This window comes from Plodia interpunctella, chromosome 18, assembly GCF_027563975.2.
Source record: "Plodia interpunctella isolate USDA-ARS_2022_Savannah chromosome 18, ilPloInte3.2, whole genome shotgun sequence".
NCBI lineage: Eukaryota > Metazoa > Arthropoda > Insecta > Lepidoptera > Pyralidae > Plodia > Plodia interpunctella.
This window is the reverse complement of record NC_071311.1, coordinates 5,507,388-5,528,145: the sequence shown is the minus strand read 5'-3', so window position 1 is coordinate 5,528,145 and position 20,758 is coordinate 5,507,388. Positions and strand designations below refer to the sequence as shown.

Sequence of the window (20,758 nt, the reverse complement as noted above, 5' to 3'; positions counted from 1 at the left end):
TCGAGACTTCAAAATAGCCGTGTTTTCACATGCTCTACTGCATCTGCGACGGATACACCTCCTCGGAAAAAATACTCTCGAACATAAGTAGCTAATCCTCTCTTTCTATGATAAAAAATTAAAAGTGTCCTCGATGGTCCTTCCGTGAGTTAAGAGGCCCGGCTTATGGATGGTCCGTACGTGATCATTTTGGCAAAAGTAGATCTGCGACCATGGGAACGGATGTGCTAACTTGCGCAACGCCGCCGGGGGTAATGCCAGCAAAAAATATTTTATATCATACCAGTTTTTATATGTCCAATAAAATATGTATACTTCAATATTTTAAGAAGGTTTATTTATCAAATTGCGCATGCTCACGCTAGAATTTTTTCAACTTTACAATCGGTATAAAAAGAGATAACAAATGAGGACGCTGTGTCCTCTTGGCTGGCAACACTGGGTGTTTATCAATCAATCTTTCTTGACCCTTGCTTGACCATTCTATTTGGCATAGCAATGGTAAAAATTTTTTTTCATTAAAAATCTGTTTTCTACTCTTTATGGATAGATCATCGCTAAATTCCAGCATACACTACTTTTATTTTTCAAGACACAAGTAATATCCAACGACAATATTGGGATACTGTTCAACAGATATAAATATAGAAACAGAACAAACGTATTATATAATATTTTTGTTATTTAACCACTAAACTATATAGATTGATAAATTTACTATTAAAGGTAGGTATCAAAGGTAGGTATGTATTAAAGGTAGGAAAGTAATAGTTTCGGATCCGTATCCTTTTTATTGTTCAAAAATGGAATTACCTGACATATACATAGGTATTATGTAGGTATTGTAGTTTTATTTATTTATTTAGCTAAAAACAACGGTACACAATATGTATCCTTATTAGAAACACAATATTATCATCCTAAACACGTTGACTCACATTCGTAAATCTCACAAAACTGCAAACAATTCCTGACAAGCGTCTTCCATCCATCCACGAACACATCACACTCAGGTTCCCGGTTCAGGAATGCGTTGAGATCCGCTAGCATGCGGCACAGCGGAGACTGTGCATGGGATACAGTACGTGTATGAGGTGTTGCGAACAGTTTTCGTGGTTGACAATTGCGTTATAAAAGGCTTCAATTAGGTACATACAACAGACATAACTCATTATGAAGTTCAGTGGCATCGATAGTGTGTATATAGGAGATTTACTGAAAACAACAGTCACTTTTTTTTGTAAGATATGTTCTTTAAATTATATTTTGTTCGCAAATTCTGGAAGTGTTATTATTATAACTTTACATATAAGTATATGTACTAGTGGAATTTTATGGAAAGAAAATACCTAATACCTAATGGGAGATTGGAAAGAAGGAAAGAGGAAGAAGGATTTAAGTAATCGTTAAGAAAAACAAAATACTTAATATTAAGAAAACAGATATTTATTGCAATTTTGTAAAAATAAATACAACTAAAATCCTTACAATAATTTTATAAAAAACGAAACAAAGCAACAATTTTTACAATATCGATAGTACCTACCTAGTTCAATAAATTATTATCATAATGCTAAAAATACTTTGTACGAATTTATCTTATACATATACATATTTATTTAGTATATCTAGGCTAAGCTACTGAACATTTTTACAGCTATAATAATCTAATAATCTCACTTTGGTAAACTGTGGTTAATGTGTTTGAAAAACCTGTATACTAAAAATATAACTAATCTAAAATTATCCTAAATTCATTTATAATGGATCTTTAATTTTAATCGTACGAATGTATTTGTGAACCATGGCCACCGTAATGTTAAGAGTTTTGCGGTCATTACGGATAGTGATCATGGTCACCCTAATTTAAACAGAAAATACTGCACATTACAATAAAATATACTTAGGTTTAAATGCCCACATACAGCAAGTAATAACGCTTCAACACAGCATTGAGACAAAACAGACATTTAATAAATACAAACAAGAAATACACAAACACAAAAAATGAACACTACTTATTTTAAACTTTATTTTCTCCATGGTATTTATTGGTGGGATTTTTTTAGAAAAATTACTTTTTTCTTGCCTACATATGAGTAATAATTTTTGATAAACGGTAAAATGTTAAATAGTACACAAATATTAATACATACCGTACAAACATATATGTACGGTGTAAACCTACTAATATATGTGTAAAATGGAGTTAGTAATGAATTTGAAATATACATATATAGTATGCTATTATTATATACGAATATTTCAAATATCTATCTCCATTTCGAAAAAAACCTAAACTCCCCACAAAATAATCCGATTTGCTTACAGAGTGAAAGTTCATTCGTATGTGCGGCAAAAGCTCATAGAAAGCTCTTCATATAAACGACATTAGCGTCTGAATTGCAAATACATTAGGTGTTTTACAGCGCTATAAAATCCACATTACGAGAGGTTCATTCATATTCGTTGCATTGCCCCATGCGCAGGCGCAGACTAAGGTCTGATTATACTGACTTATCAAAACGTCCAGTCTAGTGATTACTAAGTAAGCTTTTACGAAGTTTATGCGCGAATAGTCCCTGGTACACTATCTTATTGCAAAATAATTTGATTACAACAATCTACTTCATGTACCTACGATAGACCATGTGCTTTCGTTGAAGGAAAACCATTGGTAATCCATCAGCTAGTGTGTGATGAAATAGAAAAGGCAATGGCAAGTCATTACATTAACACGACAACATGGCCAAATATGTTATAGCGTTACATCTACATAATGAGACCGACAAAATACCTATTTTAAATAGGATGAAGAAGAACTGTAGGCTGAAAGTGGACGTTTTGAAAAAAGTCCAGTTAATGTCGGACAACAGCCATGACTGCCACACATGCCACAATATGCATGCTGTACTGTGCGATAAAACATTAGTAAGAAATGCTCTGAGATGAATTGCTAATGACACAGTATAATTTTGATGACGTACAACTTCTGAGTTAGCGCATAACTTGTTAAAAAGGCCATTAAATGTACACGTTCTGACTTTAAGAGTTACCTTTATTGCATTGCTTTGAATACATGGCATACATTTTCCGTTAATGCATTGAAGAATGCTGTTGAATATCTATATACTTCCTTATGTTAAGTCAGAACGTTCAACCGACGATGTTGATTTTCCTTTACTCAAGTTTGAATTGATAAATAAGATTTATAGATTTTAAAAAACATTATTTCGACCATTTTCACAGAAAATAAATAATCTCATTATTACGTTCAAGTTGATTTACTAATATACGATTGTAGAACGGTATTCATAAAAATACCGAATGTTATTACCGAATGTTACATAAAATATGAAATACCTAGTACTCAAACTCCTATAAAAAAATATGAAATACCTAAACACAATACAAGTTTAGAAAACGAAAGAAAACATCGACGTCTCTCAAGAAACACTTGATACAGAACAGCGAGTTGCTCTTGTTTATTTGATAACAGTTCGCACGCCCACAGCCGTGGAACCGGTCTAGCACTCGCCACGAATATATTTTAGTTCGATACTTCCATCGACTGTGTTGGTTTCATTTCTAAAGAAAATATTATTTGACTGATACATTTTAATACATTTTTGATGATTTTCCAACTTTAATTCGTACGGGAAGGTGAGTTATGGTGTCGTGTAATTGACAATAGATATTCTGTGCCAAACACACATCAGAATGTGACAAAAATGTAAATAAAGAAAGACAACCTAAATATATTCGAACTACCTATTATTAAAATTAACGTCGTACAACGACATCTCGAAATACTCGAAGTTACTGGCTGTTTAGAAACAAAAAATAAAATATAAAAGAATGTTTCATAATTTCCCAGAATTATTGATGTTCAAAAAAAAACTGAACAATGTTCAAACGGATGCTAACAAAACGACGATGTCCGTGGTGACGGTGACATGTCTGTGGCCCTACATCACTCGCACGATTAGTGTCGCGCGCGCACCGGAATTGGGTACGACTATGTCATTAGAACATCCACTTCCTAGCCGGGACTCATCATGATTAAAAATTAAAATCCCATCAAAACTTAACCGTTTTCAGCCATAGCAATTTAATTTTGTATTGAATCGTCACGATCACTTTACAATCAACATCAACTTTATAGCAAATGTGCGTATTTGATATGTCCAAATTTGGTTTTCCATTCCTTGTGAAAAGCAAAGAAAAACGTAATGTCCATTTTATAAAGTATGTATTGAGACAGTAAATAAAATTGATGAGACGCCACATAAATTGATATACCCAAATAAACAGAACTTACTATAACTACATAAATACCAACTTCTTTAAAATCACGCATGGGGATAATCCGATAATGCGACAAGTGTAGAAGTCATTAGATCAATCGGCGCAACGCTGCATCGGGAACGGGCCAGCATTTGTCACCGGACCACCAAGGAGGCAATATTTATAGCAGAGCCGTCACCCGCGGCCGTGGGCGGCGCACACGCGACACACACTCCAAAAACTTCTGCAATACTCTTAACCCTTGCATTCCCTCATAGAACTAAACTATTCACATATTTACACAAAGTATTGTACTTCGATGCTATAAATTAAGACATAATACCTTCATGTCGAGTCGGGCTCGTATTCCGAAATAGGAGATTGGATTGACAATAAAAGTATTTCATAACAGTTCTCGAGGTAGACCTCCAACTATAACTGAGTGCAAGTCCAATAACTCACTACAAGCAATAACTGTGATAGAGGAATTAATGAGGCAGCTGCCGTAACCACTTCTGGAACATGTTCCTCTTTTACTTTCTTCTTTCCTTTGTACAAATTGTGCTTGAAGCATAATCTCGCAAAGTTGCTTTGCATCTTAGGACAGTCATATTCTTCATTCCCATCACACTTGCAAGACGTCAGTGCCGCTGCCTTCTCTTGTTTCCTGAGTATGGTAATCGAATTTCGGCATCTTCGCGAGCATTTCCTCCCTTCATACATAGACCAGCAGAGTCTATGGTAGAAGTCTAACGCAGTGGAGCACTGGGAGTCTGCGAGGCAGATCAGCTGTGAGAGTCGGCAGGATGACGTGACGTTGGCGGCCCCTTTCAACACTTGAGTTCGACAAACTTCAATCCGCTGCTTCGTCTCCCTGCAATACTCGTTGTTGCACTGGCACTGTAACAAGAGAAAAACAAATAAATAAAACTACTCTAAATCCGAAACGTAATTTCATAGTAAATAATAATAAATTCCAGTAGTATACAACGCGTGTAATAACTTTTCACGGTTGTAAAACTTTTTACGATATCATGGTCACTATGGAATTTTATGAAATCACTAACTACAATGTTAGATCAAAGTACAGTTATACACACAGTCGATATTCATATAAGTAGGCTCAAGCAAAGTAGCACAATCATAAAATTCTACATTCATGAATGAGAAACATTTTGAATTTGCATAATCTACAGCGAATGGGCGCGTATTAATATTTAAATTGGAATTACTTGAACGGAAACTATATTTATAAGCATATTTATGTGTTTACTCGCGCCCATGGGTTTTAAAATTGGTAAAATATGTTTCAGAGAAAATACAGAAGCTAATAATCCCAAGTAGTATAGTCAAGTTTATAGGTGCCTATATCTACTATGGTGAATTATAGTCGTTTGGATTCTACCTAAATCATAATTGCCATCACAAAATTTGGCTTTTGGCTGTAACGAATATGCTAATTCGTTACAGTAATGGTTTTTAAGGTCGATTGGGTCTAGGTTCGGCAAGGAGATAAGGGGCCGCCGTCTTACGCTTGTTTTTTGTTTCGGGCAACACCTGCGCGAGCGCCGCTGCGGTAGGTCCCGAGACTCGATCAAGACGTCAAACCTCAAGGCTGTATGCGGCCGCTCCTTCGACTCTCATAGGGTCACCAAAATAACCAAATTGAACGTGCGTAATAGATAAGCTCAGGTTCAATAGAAACGATGAAGCATGAGACAAGGTTTTCATTTTTAAAAAATATTTTGGCAATCAACGTTTTCAGACAATCATGTTTTGATTCTGAAATTTAGATACTTCGATGAGAACTATCTTGAGACACCAAACTGAAGGTCAGAGCAATGACGTGTTATTTATCAAGTCAGCTACTTCAGTCACAGAACCAGCCATTACCATTAGCTAGTACATTTTGATTTGAAATGAGAAAACTCTATTACTATGAAGAATCCATCAGATTGACCATCAAATTAGTTAAGAAATCATAGTACTAAATTCTTGTTACTTAAGTAGGATGTGTCCGAATACACATCTCACACGATAAATTTCAAATAAGAATTCCTCGTTTGGTAACCCTAGAGTTCGTTACCCAACCCACTGTAGTACAATAATCACGCCGCTTCGAGACGACATAATTAAGGGTCCGAGTCGACCAGTTTTCGAACATCACTATATATACACCGCTCAAAGAGCAGCCATTGCTTACTATCTAAGTATGTGGCTATAAAGACTACATGCCTGCATTTGACATCTGGTTTTATTAATATACAAATCTAACTAGCTTGATAATTTTAGTGCTACACGAAAATATATTTTCTGCAAACTTTTCGCAAAATTTGAAGGGCATTATTCTTCTATTTTGAAATATCGAAAAGAAAGTAAAGTTAGTGCAGTAACATTATGAGACTAAGATTGTGAGACCATAATCTTTTGAGGAAGATGAGAAAGTTATCAAAAAAAATTGTGATAAAAAATAATAAACAATACAGCATGAAATATGTACAATATATTTTTACAAAATGTACAATATAGCTCTGTGCGAATTTCGGGAACTCCGTCCTTCTCATCAGTTGCTTAAAATACTGGCTACTAAATTCTCTCTTGCCAGAAACAAGCTACTTCAATAGCTTCACAAGAAGCAGCCATCAAGTTACGAGTGCAGGTTTTTCATCCGGAACAGGCGAGCATTTCACTTCTCATTATCGAATCGATTCGAAGTGAGACGTAGCGAATCAATCACACTGCAGTGTGGTTGTCGTGGCGTCACAATGGCGCAATGTCTCACTTCGAATCGATTCGATGATGAGAAGTGAAATGCAAACCTGCACTAACCCCTCAGATCAGCAATTGTACGTGTTGTGGTCACCATCGACCATAACATAACCAGCCTCGTCAGGTCTCTACTTTAGTATTAAATAAATATATTGGGACAAATAATACGGAATAAGTTAGCCCCAAAGGGGACACTAACTCAGCGATACTATATTTTGTAACATACTACCTGCAACCCGGGGCTTCGCTTTCGTGAGAATTTCGGGATAAAAATACCCTATGTGTTATTCCAGCTTATACTTATATATTCAACCCGTGTGCCAAATTTCATAACAATGCGTCCGGTAGATTTCGCGTGAAAGACAAATCACACACAGACAATCCTCACAAATTTCGCGTATATAGGTGCGAAATTTGTATTATTATAAAATATTTGTAGGATTAGTAGGCTACTATAGATAAACATCCAAACGGTAATGAGTAATGTGGCATTTTAAAAGTTGCCTTTAATAATTATTATTAAATATTACTTTAATTTTTAGTAATGTGACAATATAAGATTTTGTAATGAGTCAATAGGTACGTAGTTACACCTGCGCCGGCTGGGAGGTCCACTTCAGATATGCGGACTAAAAGGGTTTTTATTGAGTTGAACTTTGCAATTGTCTCATGCTGCGTATACACCTGTATGTATGTACCTTATTATTAATTTTTTTATCAATAAAATAATATCTTAACAAATTATAATGAAAAACGAATAGCAGAAATTTCAAATAATACGCATTACGATGATGAATTTTATCTATGAATAAATATTAGTATATTTACATACATAACTCTTCTGAAGAATGAATTTACCGAACGATTAACTTATAGCAAACTAGTTTCATACTAAACAAATAGATCTTAATGTATTGTGGGTACATGAACAGTGTAAATCATACCAGATATGATTTATGTTCCATCCAGATCTCATATCTCAATAAATAAAAATAAGTAATTCAGGGAGCTGGATAAAGTTTAATGATTTATCTAAACGACAAATGGCATCATATCCTCCTATGGCTCTTAAGCCATTACATTAGGTAAATCATTACACAATATTCACATGATTTTAAAGTACCTATAATAAAATAATTCATGGTCAAATTCTTACAAAATATATATTTAACTACCATTTTGTTTTATGTATTTTGTTCTAAGTACAACTTAACATAAAAGTACCGTTAATCTGGCCTCTTCCCATTTACGGACTTGCCTCAAAATTACATTTCAAAATTTATTTATATACCCTATTGCCCTAAATATCTCAAACGGAGTAATTAAACCAATAGATTATCATCAGCGGGTTTATTATTTACCAAACAGATGGATGTCTATATTGGGAAAAGTATTCAATACAAACAGATATCCTTACATATTATAAAACAATGTCTTCTGTCGCGTCTACCTGTCTTAAATTCAAAAGTTACTACACAGTATTTTTCTTGTGGTTTTCAATAATAGATAGTCTGAATAATGAGGAAGGTTTAGTGTTCTGATTTTACTGGAGCGAAGCTGGGACGGGCCGCTTGTTAAATAAATAAAAATTAAAATAAGATAACGTGCAAATTTTGAGAGATGTATTTATCAAAAGGCTATTTGATAAATTCATAAATTCAAGAACTCATAGCAAATTGACAACTAAAAGTAATCAGTAAGAATGTCTACAATAAGAATCAAGTAAAAAGATCTAATAGCGTTGTCCCTACAGAATTATGAACATATACTATACATATATATCTCGATATAGTTCTGTGAGTTGTTATGAAAAAAAATCCAATGTGATGAATTAATGGATTTTTGTTTCATAGCAAGAACTTTTCCAATGAATAGAAGGAATATAAAGAATAGACAAAAGGAGAAAAGTAATTGTTCTGTCCTTTCATTTGTTCTCCAGCAGGCCGTGGGGTCGTCAACCGGGGTTCGGCGGTGCGCGCGCGCAGAGAAATCTGCCGTCGACGTCTAAATTAGATTTTATTGCGCCGTCTGTTTACATGCATCGCACTTAGGGTTGCCAGTGACAGTTTATGGTTTATCTTTTGGCTGCCGATACTTATCATTGTTATACAAATCATTTAATTGGAAACGAAGCTTCCTAAAATCTGGTAGATATGTTACACCAGTCTTCTAATGAAGTTCTACTTTATTTTAAGTATTTGTGTCTATTGTTGTTGATAAATGTCTCAAAACACATTAAACTTCAAAAACGTATCGGTAATAATGTTTAGACCTAACATAACGCTTCTAACGTTTTAAATTCGTCGACAACCCTAATTAAGCGTGACAGCGCCACTCATACACGATCTCCGGGGCGTGTTTAAGATATTAAAATAATGCACTACAAATTCTGTGGCACTACTTGGGCCCCGATTTATTATCCACCAATTGAGACGCACGACGTTGATGTCAGAGCCATAACAAGTCGAGATTGTTGCGTTTGATTCAACGAGATGCAATTTAACTTGACGCTCATGTGCCTGTTCACATTGTGGCTGTCAGTAAGTAATGTTGATAAATTGGACTTTCCTTTTGTCTTGTTGAAGTTACGACTAAGTTTTGAAATATTTCGGATACATCGTTGCAGTGCACTAATGCTACAGTAGTTATTATTATTATAAATATTACTTTTTGGGGATGCCTGTGCGAGCACTAGACGGGTGATCAATCCATACTGGGACCATTGCGCTCAGCTCCCTGTAATCCCTGAGGGGGGTGCAGGTTAGCTGATAATGCTACAGTAGTTACATTACCTATCTGAGATTATTAAGAAATCTCATTATTGAGAAAAAAATTCACAACAAAAATGAAAATTTTTTTTCGTCTATTTCAATCTGGCCTGTCCAGGTACAGATCTATAGTCCAGGTCCAAATTCAAAATGGAACGACTAAAGAAACGAATTCAATGATTCATCTTTAAGAGACCATGCTTCTACAAAGACCACAAATACAACATAAACTCCACAAAAATATAGATTAGAAGTGACGCTTTGATACGCCATAATGATAAAGTAGAGAGACATAACAAGCAATGCTTACATTCATCAAATCCTTTCCTTCTTCAGTAGACGTGAGTGCTATCAACGCGTGTTCGCACTCCTCAGGACACCAGTTCATAGGCCGACTGAGCACGTCGTTGCAGTATAGCATGTAGTTGTTGAGGGCCGTACCACAGCCGGAGCGGTAAGCGCACCGCAGACGAGCCTCATCACAGAGCGTGGCGCGCGCCACGGCCGCCACGGATGCCACCACCGCCGCTGCCAACCACATCTCCTGCAAGAAGAGAGAATATTAACAACTGTTTCTGTACTGTATCTTCTTAATGTGGAGTCCGAATGGCTATTATGTAATTTATCGACCAGTATGCGGCCAAGCTTAGGGCTTTATAGTTGGCCTCGCTTAGGCCGAATGGTCCAGGACAGCGACTCTGCAGTCAGTCGCTCGGTGACCACGGGTCGTTGTAATATGGCTTATATACATTTTTATACCTCTGTATAAAAGGTAAAATAATGAAACGGGAAAGTCTAAAGTTTTGTATTGATTCTTCCGTTCATTATGGCGCATGCCATGCGCATGATAGAAATTATATTGACTTAAAAGTAAAATCATATAAGTGTCAACTTTCTGTATTCGACATTGTATATATGTCTTTGATTAAAATTAGTCATCATGATCTAATCTGACCAAACTATGTTTGTGATGTACTCGAGGGAAAGCGTTAAGCTGGAACAATAGATTTGTCCGTGAGGCACTGTCCGCTTGTTCTCGGAACCTGCGCCTGCGCCGGCCACGTTCAAAACAAACATACTTTGCTCACGTCCACTTGTCACTCGCTACTAACTTACACTTTTACCGTAACATTTGCCTAGGGCTGTCCAAATTTTCTATATTTCAAAGTGCTGTTAAAATTATTATAGTTCTTATTACTTAAATACATAAACCTAATTGATAAATAGGAATCAATCCACAATTATTATTTTTGTGTACAAGATCTTACAAATACTTCCACAATTAAGAACGTCATAATTTTTCCAACTCACAGTCACGCATATTTTTACTTGGCATCAAGCCAAATAAAATGTTTTCTAGACGGAGTTTGTGGGCTAAATAGTGAAATACAATTTACAATCATTTTCGTAGAATCACAGAATACTTCTGGCATCGAATATTTGCTAAAGTCTAAGAGAAATTATGTAAGTACAAATTAAGTTTAAAAAATATTCGCCTATTTAATAGTAAGTATAAATTAAAATATTGAGAAAATGACATAGTCATAGTATGCTATACTTTGATTCTTTTTACACAGACCAACTTAGAAACTTGAAACTTGAAGGCATCGTAACCATTCGACCTCTCCGAAACTTGATCCACGTGCTATAGTTTCAATTTATTTGGTTGTTGACATTCTTCAAGTATTATTGACTACGTTATATACTTTGCAGCATTGCGATATAAACTTTTATATATCTAATTTTCTTTTTTTTTTTTTTAGTATAAAACATTCTTAGGGTCTATCATTTAAAATGAAAATAGTTTAATTTTTTAGATAGATAGATAAACTCTTTATTGCACATTCAGTTTTATTATATTATGTAAGTTATATTAATTTCCATAGATGTTTTTAATAATTTCTTAAGAGTCAAATGTTGATAGAAACTCCTGGTGAATATATTAGCCAAAAAGTTTTTTAATCTGTCAGCCCTTTTAAAAAGCACGGGTCGTCGACCGAAATAGATGAAAAAAGAAAAAGAAAAACAAGTGACAACTTAAGATGTCCGTCCAACAAGAAGGCGCTGACCGGCCGGCCTTATTAAAATGACAATTATTTTTCTCAAAAGCTTTAGCCTTATTTGTACAACAGTGAGGTTCTACGGTAGACAGTAGCCAGAATCTTGATATTTGTTATTTGACTTGTTACATAATTCAGTTACTTTGTTAGACAAAACATGGTCAAAACGGTGATTATACATGGTCTTGTAGGGGTAGAACCTGATTGCTGTCTATACAATACATAGATTTGTTTGTTGATTTGTGCGCGTTCTTGTTTCACAGGCCAAGAGCCTTGGCCCAAGAGTCATTTTGGGTCGCTGATAATCATCTTGTAGATATATTTTTTTTCTAATTGGCAGGTCAAAAATTGTCTACAAATCTTTCAAACTGTATTGATAAACAAATATTAATATTAAAACAGAACAAATAATAAAGAAAAACCACGAGATTTTAATGCAAGGCCAAAATTAAATAAGATCGTGTAATATTTCGAGCACAACATCGTTTCACTGTACGATTTAGAATATAACTAAATAGTATTTATTTCCAAAATGTATAATATAATATTACCATCAAAATAAATATACTAACTTAGTTATTTTATAATTCTATGGAATACCCAGAAAATTCGTGTACCTCATGTTTGATACCGTCACAATTCCATAGAACTTCAAACCGTGACCCACGAAAATGCCCGTCTTCCACGGCCTACAACACACAACTTGAGCCGCCAGAACCAAAACACAAAGATCCAAGAATCCATCACAGCGACATTTTTACAGGTTACGGCTGGCTATTATCGAGGAGGTGTGAAAAGGGCTAGTAATTGTTCACACAAGCGCTTGCGTTTCGTAAGATGGCAAACAATATCATCGCTTCGTTGGTTTGGAGAAATGACACAAATCTGTGTGTCGCTTTTTGGAAGAAAATGCTCTTCTTAGATGTTTCTCGAGTATATTTACATCATCAAGTTTGGTTTCAAAATAAAAATTTTCAAAATAAAAAGTTGCTTTTATGACTTTCTCTACTTTTTATAATGTAAGCGTCTTCCCGGTTGCATTTACAGTTATGACACATAGGTACACGCCTGAGGTCTGCGTATAAAATAAATCTTGAAATTCAGCTTGGTTTAACGATCTACAGCCTATCTGACGGTAACCCAACTTAAGAATGTATTTCGCTCTAATCTAGTACCTATATTATTATTATTATTAGTATATTCATTCATCAAACAAAACCTGTCGCTAAAATTAAATCAGCTGGTTCATACAAAATCAAATAGGTACGTCCTAACTTGTGGAAAATGTACCTATGGATCAGCTGATATTTTGTGTCACGAGTTAGGAGTTGCTCCCAAATGTTAAAATACTCCTTCACATGCCTTCGTCTCACCGCAGTTCAGTAAACAAGCATCATCTACCTACTGCATGCTAAATAGGGACGCAAACAGGGCCAGCATCGCCCTTCATAATTGCGTGTCGTTAGGCGCCAACTACAGGACAAACATGGGCTTAGGGGATCTCGTTCTTCGAATACCAACATAAAAAATTGTATTTTTCGGTATCAGCATTTTGAGAAATGCTGTAGATATAAGGTTTTTTTATAAGTACAGATACAGCATCACATCTATATCCTGTATTACGTATGAAGTAGACAGAGCCAAGAAAGTTGAGATACGCGAAGGCCACATCCCATCCTAACTAATATTATAAATGCGAAAGTAAGTTTATTTGTTTGTTACCTCTTCATGCTCTATTTTTCATAGATGAGTTTATAGTATGGAGAAGGGATACTTTTCATCCCAGAAAAATAACTGTTCCCGTGGAAAATTTACGCGTGTGAAGCGGCGAGGTTTTCCGTATGCTGACCTGCAAACTTCAATTCCAAGATGGCACCCCGATGGTAAGCCGCGGACAACAGTTTATATAGGTACTAGTTGTTGCCTGGGGCTTTGCTCCCGTTGGAATTTTGGAGTTGGAAGTTGAGAATATACCTTTCCAATGGTGAAATAATTTATTATTAGGTGGTATAGTATTAGATTTGTTGGGTTTATTTGTGGAACAAATCATGTTTTTTGGATTATTTAAATAACCACCACTGGTGTGATGGTGTTCTGAGGAATATCTATCTTCTATGAGCATCATAGAGCTGGCAATCTGTCTATTTTTTGAATAAGTAAAACTTTGTTCAGGATGAAGAAAAAATAATGCATCTTTACTCATCAAATTGCAATTTGTTTGATTTGTGTTAAAATCAATTCGCGACAATAGCAACTGTTAATTAACTGATTATATATCGATGATTCTGACACGATTAACACACAAGTTTCAATAACATTTTGAACTACTTACCCTTTGCACTTAACGTGATAATTAAATATGTTGTTTTAACAGTTAGCACTACGTTCTACATGGATAAAACTTGCAGTATAGTATCTTACTATAGGCCACGACTCCAAGACATTGCTAAACACGATATAAGCGATTGTTTAATCACTCCTCGCCTTAATTACACAACTGATAACGTTTATCACTACTTTTGACACTTATTATCTAAACCGACCGATATATAAGGAGCTCTGGTTCAGATTTTAAAATGAGAATCTTTAATGAAATCTGAAAACGGTTAATTTATGAGAGGTCTTGTAATATTGGTTTGATGTGTCGTTAAGTTGGCGAATGTGTGTTGCTTGTAACTGTTTAATGGGTTATCGCGTTTGTTTGTCTCGCTTTATTTGTGCTTGTGGTTCTGTAATATCTTAATTTAACTTTAGGTTACAAAACAAGAAAGAATGTAATCATGAAATAAATTATTGCATCAAGCAAGAATGGAATCATGAAAATAAGTGGTGGGAGTATTACTAAAGAAAATAAGTCTGTAAGGTCCGAAAGTGCCAAGTGCGAAAGTGCGAAGAAATCTTGGCCCTTTCTTAACTTATTTAAATTCACTATAGCCTAATTTAGACGAGATAATTTTACAATCAGCTAACATTTAGAATGTGGTTTAACGGTTGTACAACATGAGTCGCCTAAATGAAACCCTATGCAAATATACATCCTCAAAGCACGCGAGTTCTTAGTAATAGGACCAGATTAATGTCCGCGATACCTGAATGCTTCTGTAGAAACAAGTATCTCTTAGAAATGCAGGTCTACATGACACCTACACTCGTTGCAGTTGCAATAAAATGCTCTTAAAATTGCGTTATGCACAACCGTTACAGGGTTAAAGAGTCGAGTATTTTTCTTTGAAATGTGGATGCTAACCTTGCCATAATGTTCTATGATACGATATTACCATATTACCATGCAAACCATGTAGAATTCTAAAGAAGCAAATATTTCTAAGAATCGAGGGGCATATTTTTTTGCTGCAATCTAGTAACTACCTAGCTAAAAGAAGGACCGTTACATGAGACAATTGTATATTATTACCTATAAATCGGGACTTGTACTTTTAAACAACATTTAGTTAAAATGGCACTTATATTCTTTTAATTAATTTTCCCTTGAAAAATAAGTTAAACGCAATTAAATCTTTTACATATGTATCAATTAATTTTATACTAACTACTAATAGATCGAAGCAACGATGACAGGGAGACATTATATTTTCGTTGTGGAAAAATTATAGTAAATGGTTACATAATATTTCCACAAGAAAATAATTTGGGCTTTGTTAAATGTGGATATTTTGACTGTAGTAAAAACGACAGAATGTAATATATGTACTGTGATTATTATGTTTTTAAAAGTAGATATTTGTCATGGAAATATGAAGTAACCATTTAAGTAAATAGGTAGGTACCATATGCGTGTTAAATAATTAAAGTGATGTTTCCATAACAGATCCTGACAAATCGCACTTGCTTCCTCTATTCTCATGTCATCACTTTTTTATACATGCTCAACGCTAGGTTATAAGTGTTTTAAGAAATATATCGATTAGTATCACGATTAAGAAAGAAAATCATCGACTATTTGAACAATGTTCAAGATAGTTTTAAAAGTGCTTGTGTGATAGGTAATTGAAGCCTAAGTAGTTGTAATACACATCGTTACACATTGTAAACAAAGTTGTAATAGCTCGTTGTTTACAAATTATGCGGGCTTATTGTCTTTTTAGTCCTTTCCCACGATACTTGTGTAGCACAGGGTTTAGGCTAGTTGCGGCAATTAGCAAGTCAAGTCCATATTTTAATTTTCACATTAAAATCTAATAGAATACTCATGTGACGATGAGGTTTCCGTGATTTAAATATATAGAAGTCATTTGAAGAATCAATAAGTATCTATTCCCCAAAAAGCTATTGTAGGTACCTGAAGTGTTACTAATATTAGGTAAAAATCCATTAAAAAAGACTAGATAAATTACAGTCATGGATTTAGAAGTACTCGTGAAATATTATCAGCAGCCGCAAAGATTAAACGAAATTAGATGTGTGCCAAAATTACATTATTTCAACCGTGAGCGCAAAAGAGGCTTTTGAGGGTTTAAATCTGAGTAAGGGGTAGCTTATGCAATAAATTTCAAAGGGACTTTTTTATCTGCTTCCAGGAGCATGTTTAAATAGTGTAGACCAGTAGCACAAAAAAAGGAAAACAGACAGGCCAGGTAGCTGCTAACACTCCGTTGTAATTGTCTATTCAAGCGTTCAAATGAACGACATTAGCTGCTCTTTAAATTTAAACTGTAGGTACCTTTGTAAATAGCTACTAGGTATTGTTTGTCAAAACACATTCAAGTAGATATACTTAGCTAGGACAGTTTTTAATTTTAAAATGGTTTGGTACTTACTTTTAAGGTGCTTCCTCTGAGGCATTGTTCATTTTTGGTTTTATCTAAGTAGGTATAGGTTAGGTACCTATACCTCTATAAATTACCTAAATATATTCTTATTTTTATTTAAAAATACTTTTCGTACTTATAGGCGTAAAAGTTATTCCTATATTTCTGATAACCATTTACAATTTGTCGATCACCTCAAGCTGCCATTCTTGAAGGATGAAATCATAAATCACCAAAAAAGGTTACGCTGGGACAAATTGAGACATGTGGCAAGCAGCTGTGAGGGTCCATGTTGCAGCAGACCATTTATTATTTGACAGTATTTTTTACTATGCCCCAACTGACGTGTTATTCTGATTTCCTCTTATTCTGAGAACTTCGAACCCCAAAAATGAGAGTCGAGACGGCAGCGCGTGACCGAACTCAAAACAACGCGGCCAAATTTATTGCAATATCATTAGCGAACACATATGGTAAGTCGGTCAAGTAAAAATAAATTCTAATATCAGGTATATTACTGATGTAAAATTTCATACACTGTACACAAACACATATAACCGAATACACCGATAGAAACTAAAACAAACTGTTCCGTAGATGTAGACTCTTTTCAAGAAAACAAATCTTTATATAGGTATACCTATATAAATTGTGTGACTGTTCATGCTACTATAGAAAACAATAGGAAAACAGGGATCAAGTGCCTCAATTAGACGGATTATAAACAAATCTCCCTTGATGTTATGACACTATCAAATCAAAAGTTAGCCAAACAAACAGAAGAGAGCTACCAACAACACTACACACTAGTACACCATAATCCAGCAGATAGCGCACGTCACGTAACATGAGATGCTTGAAGACTAGTCATCCACATAATTAGAGCAAACATAGATTAGAGACTTCGGATGCAGCTGTAGGTACTGATCAGATTTCATGTGGCTAAGAGCAACAGAGGTGTTGTAGAATCACACACTTAAAACATACAGTTAATAAATACCTACGTAATAGGGAACACAAAATGCATGTCTTCTTGTATAATTTCTATCGGGTATGTATGGAACGATATTTGTCAATTCTTCACTAAATATCTTCACTACATAGTGTAAAACAAAATAGAATCCCGTCTTCTGTATGCTTACATCTTTAAAACTATGATAGATACCTATAGGTATTCTCCTACGCAACGAATTTGAGTGTGAGTTTTTTTTAAATAGAATATAATTCAAGAAGAATGTTTAACTGTTTAATTAAATATGGTTTTACCCGAGCGACGCTGGGACGGGCCGCTAGTATTATATAAGCTGAAGGTAAAACTAATTATAGTTGAGGTAAATCATTTTAATTGTTGTAAAATAATTCCGACTTGTTGGACGTCTTCACTCAAACAACTTTTGTTAAATCCTTATGCTGAGAGATTAGCATAATTTTCCGCTCACAGTTGCTTAGCGAAACTTAGAATACTTAAGTTACGGTCGTTATACAAATAGCCTTTTAAACCGAGAACGGTTTGCTCTGACTTTGCATTGTATTGTTAATTTTCTGTCATCCAAACAATAACCATTGGTCATCATCATGGATTTCTACACCTTGCTCATCGCGTTTTGTAAGATTTCAAATATTTTGTTACTTTACAATATCAACTTATATTTCGACAACTTCATTATGTACAGTTGATGCCAGTTCATCAATTCTAAATGGAACATTATATTGGAATAGTAGAGGTACAAATAGAACTAAAAGTTAAAAGACACTACGAGCAACATTATCATGGGCAACGTGATGCTATAAATCAGTTGGCGCCAATGAGTACCCCGTACGCATAGCTAAGTCTGTAGACTTGAAAACAATTGCTGTCTGCAATAAAAACGTCAACCAAACAATCAACAAAGTTAAGGAATGGCCTTGGAAAACATTAAGAATTGCAAATGAATTAACTATTGTGTAGGTAAAGTAGTTCTTTGGGTTTTGCTGATTAAGCCTCTACTATTACTTAATGAAATTAAATAACTTCGATGTTATTATATCGTTATTATAAGTTTAAAATAAAAATTTCCGAATCTACAATGAGATTTTCTTTTACTTAACTTCCCACTATCTAGCTTGTATAAAAATAATTGTTTATTTTTATACAAGCTAGCTAATTGTAAAAATAGGTGTTTAGTGCAAATCTGTTTAATTATCTTGTAGACATCGGTCTGCTAAAATAGACAGTACCCATCATCGTTTCATCCATTTAAACTTTACTAACTTGGAACACACAGTCTATCATCTCATTGTCATTTCTTTATTACCCTACTATAATTTGTTTTCGACAATAGTGATAACCATTTAATACCCTTGATCTAAGATCGTCTATAAACACATTTTATATGTCACCGAAACTCAAAATATCATTGTTGGGCAATATATCCACGTCAAGCAGTTAATAGCACATCTTATTAGTGCCGGGCACGTCTTAGAGCTAAGCAAGCCTGGGCTGAAGTCCATGTCGGACGAATCCAATCAATCGGATCATTTCTATGCTTCATCACGACTATGCTAATGCTCCATAGAATGCTTTAACATGGGCCATGCCAGTTATTCATTGTCGCTGAACATTCGCATGAGTTATTGGCTTTATTATGGCTGGGTTATGCTTAGAAATGCTAAATAACAGGAGTCAATTCATGAGGAGCCTAGTTTAAACGATGAGACAGTTTGTAAAAGTGGCGTCAAAACAAATAATTTCAAAACAAATAATTGTACCTTGACGCAAAATATAATGAAAGTTAGCGGAATAGTCCACCGCTAACTTGCTTATATTTTGCGTTACTGACTTGTGAAATAGACAAATGAGAATGTTTCGTTCTACGAACAGTAAGTAGGCACTTTCTCGATCCAGTATAAACAAACTTAAGGTCTGACTTTGGCTTAGGTATTTTGAGCAAGGTTCAATTTTTAGTAGGTACTTATTCATTTATCCTGACTTAAATACTATTATGAGAGAAAATATTCTTATTCCTTCCGTAAATATAATTTATCTCTTCGATATGAGGATACCGCATGCAATAGACCGGCAATAGGTCTAATATTAGAAACTTTACAATAAAGCTAAAATAAGATAAATACACGTACAAATCTTAGACGGCTGCTCCGCTGTATTCACATGGCTTGCTCTCGTTGGAAAGATTGGAACTCCAGTTTTTGTTAATTTTCAACAATCATCCAAAAATGTAGCACTAAGTATAAAACAATGTCACTAGTTACCGTCACTATATTTTATTTACAACTGCAGTTTCTGTTATCACTCCTAGTTTTAAACCAGGAATTTTCGTATTAGTTTTAAAAGTTTGAAAATGCGTAAAGGACGCAGCGACAGACCGCGCGCGCGACTTCGATTGAGTTAAAATACACTCTGCGGCAGATTGAGTTGTGTTGTGGTGCGGCACATAATCTGTGGACCCGCCGCCCGCGCCTCGACTCGAGATGACAGCTTCATCTTCCCTTCCTATCCCTACTCCTATTGCTTTTGCTTTCTCGGAATAAACTTAGCTGAACGAAATAGACTCGTTGCACTTTTATTTTATGATTTTATTACCGACCGGTCTCTGGCTGTCTTGAACTGGTGGGTGTTTATAAGTAAATTAATGAAATAACTTAATCTTGTAGCCCGTGTGGCGGCATGCCTTTAATTGGAACAAAGGTGATTAAGATATTGCAAAAAAAAATTAAATGTACTTACTTAACATTTAAGGTAGGTAAAGAAATTCAAGCTATAAAAGTTCAAAATAACATATTCGGTTTAAAATGGACCCTACATGTTCGTATGTAACGAGTTCTTGAGAAAGTCATTATCGGGACCGGGACCTTCGTCGGAGCGTGTTTTTTGTTCGGCGAGGCCGGCATTTGTGTTGTACAAAAAAGGTTTATTTTAAAATTGCGTTGATTGAGTTGTTACGACGGAAGCTCAGATGTGGAGTGGTTTTAAGCTCTCCGGATCATTTAGTAAAGGAACTACCTATGATGATCTGCTAATTAATGTACCTACCTACATCTCAATGATTTTATTAAATACTTTTTTATATGACTGACCCGGCGAATACCTGAATAAAGTACCTAGTTA

The 20,758-nt window shown here is 34.9% G+C and overlaps 1 protein-coding gene across 2 annotated transcripts; it reads right to left on the bottom strand.

Moving 5' to 3' along the window:
• Positions 1-1,424: 1,424 nt before the first annotated feature.
• Positions 1,425-20,198, bottom strand: LOC128677645 (growth arrest-specific protein 1-like). Of its 2 annotated transcripts, none has more exons than XM_053758633.2 (3): positions 19,771-20,198; positions 10,135-10,368; positions 1,425-5,187 (listed from the first exon to the last, which is right to left on the bottom strand). In XM_053758633.2, exons 2-3 carry the CDS (start codon positions 10,363-10,365, stop codon positions 4,720-4,722), a joined length of 699 nt encoding a protein of 232 aa, XP_053614608.1. In that variant the 5' UTR covers positions 10,366-10,368; positions 19,771-20,198; the 3' UTR covers positions 1,425-4,719. The 2 variants fall into 2 exon arrangements, with proteins under 2 accessions (XP_053614608.1, XP_053614609.1); XM_053758634.1 differs by lacking the exon at positions 19,771-20,198 and adding an exon at positions 14,217-14,367.
• Between the last annotated feature and the right edge of the window lie 560 nt (positions 20,199-20,758).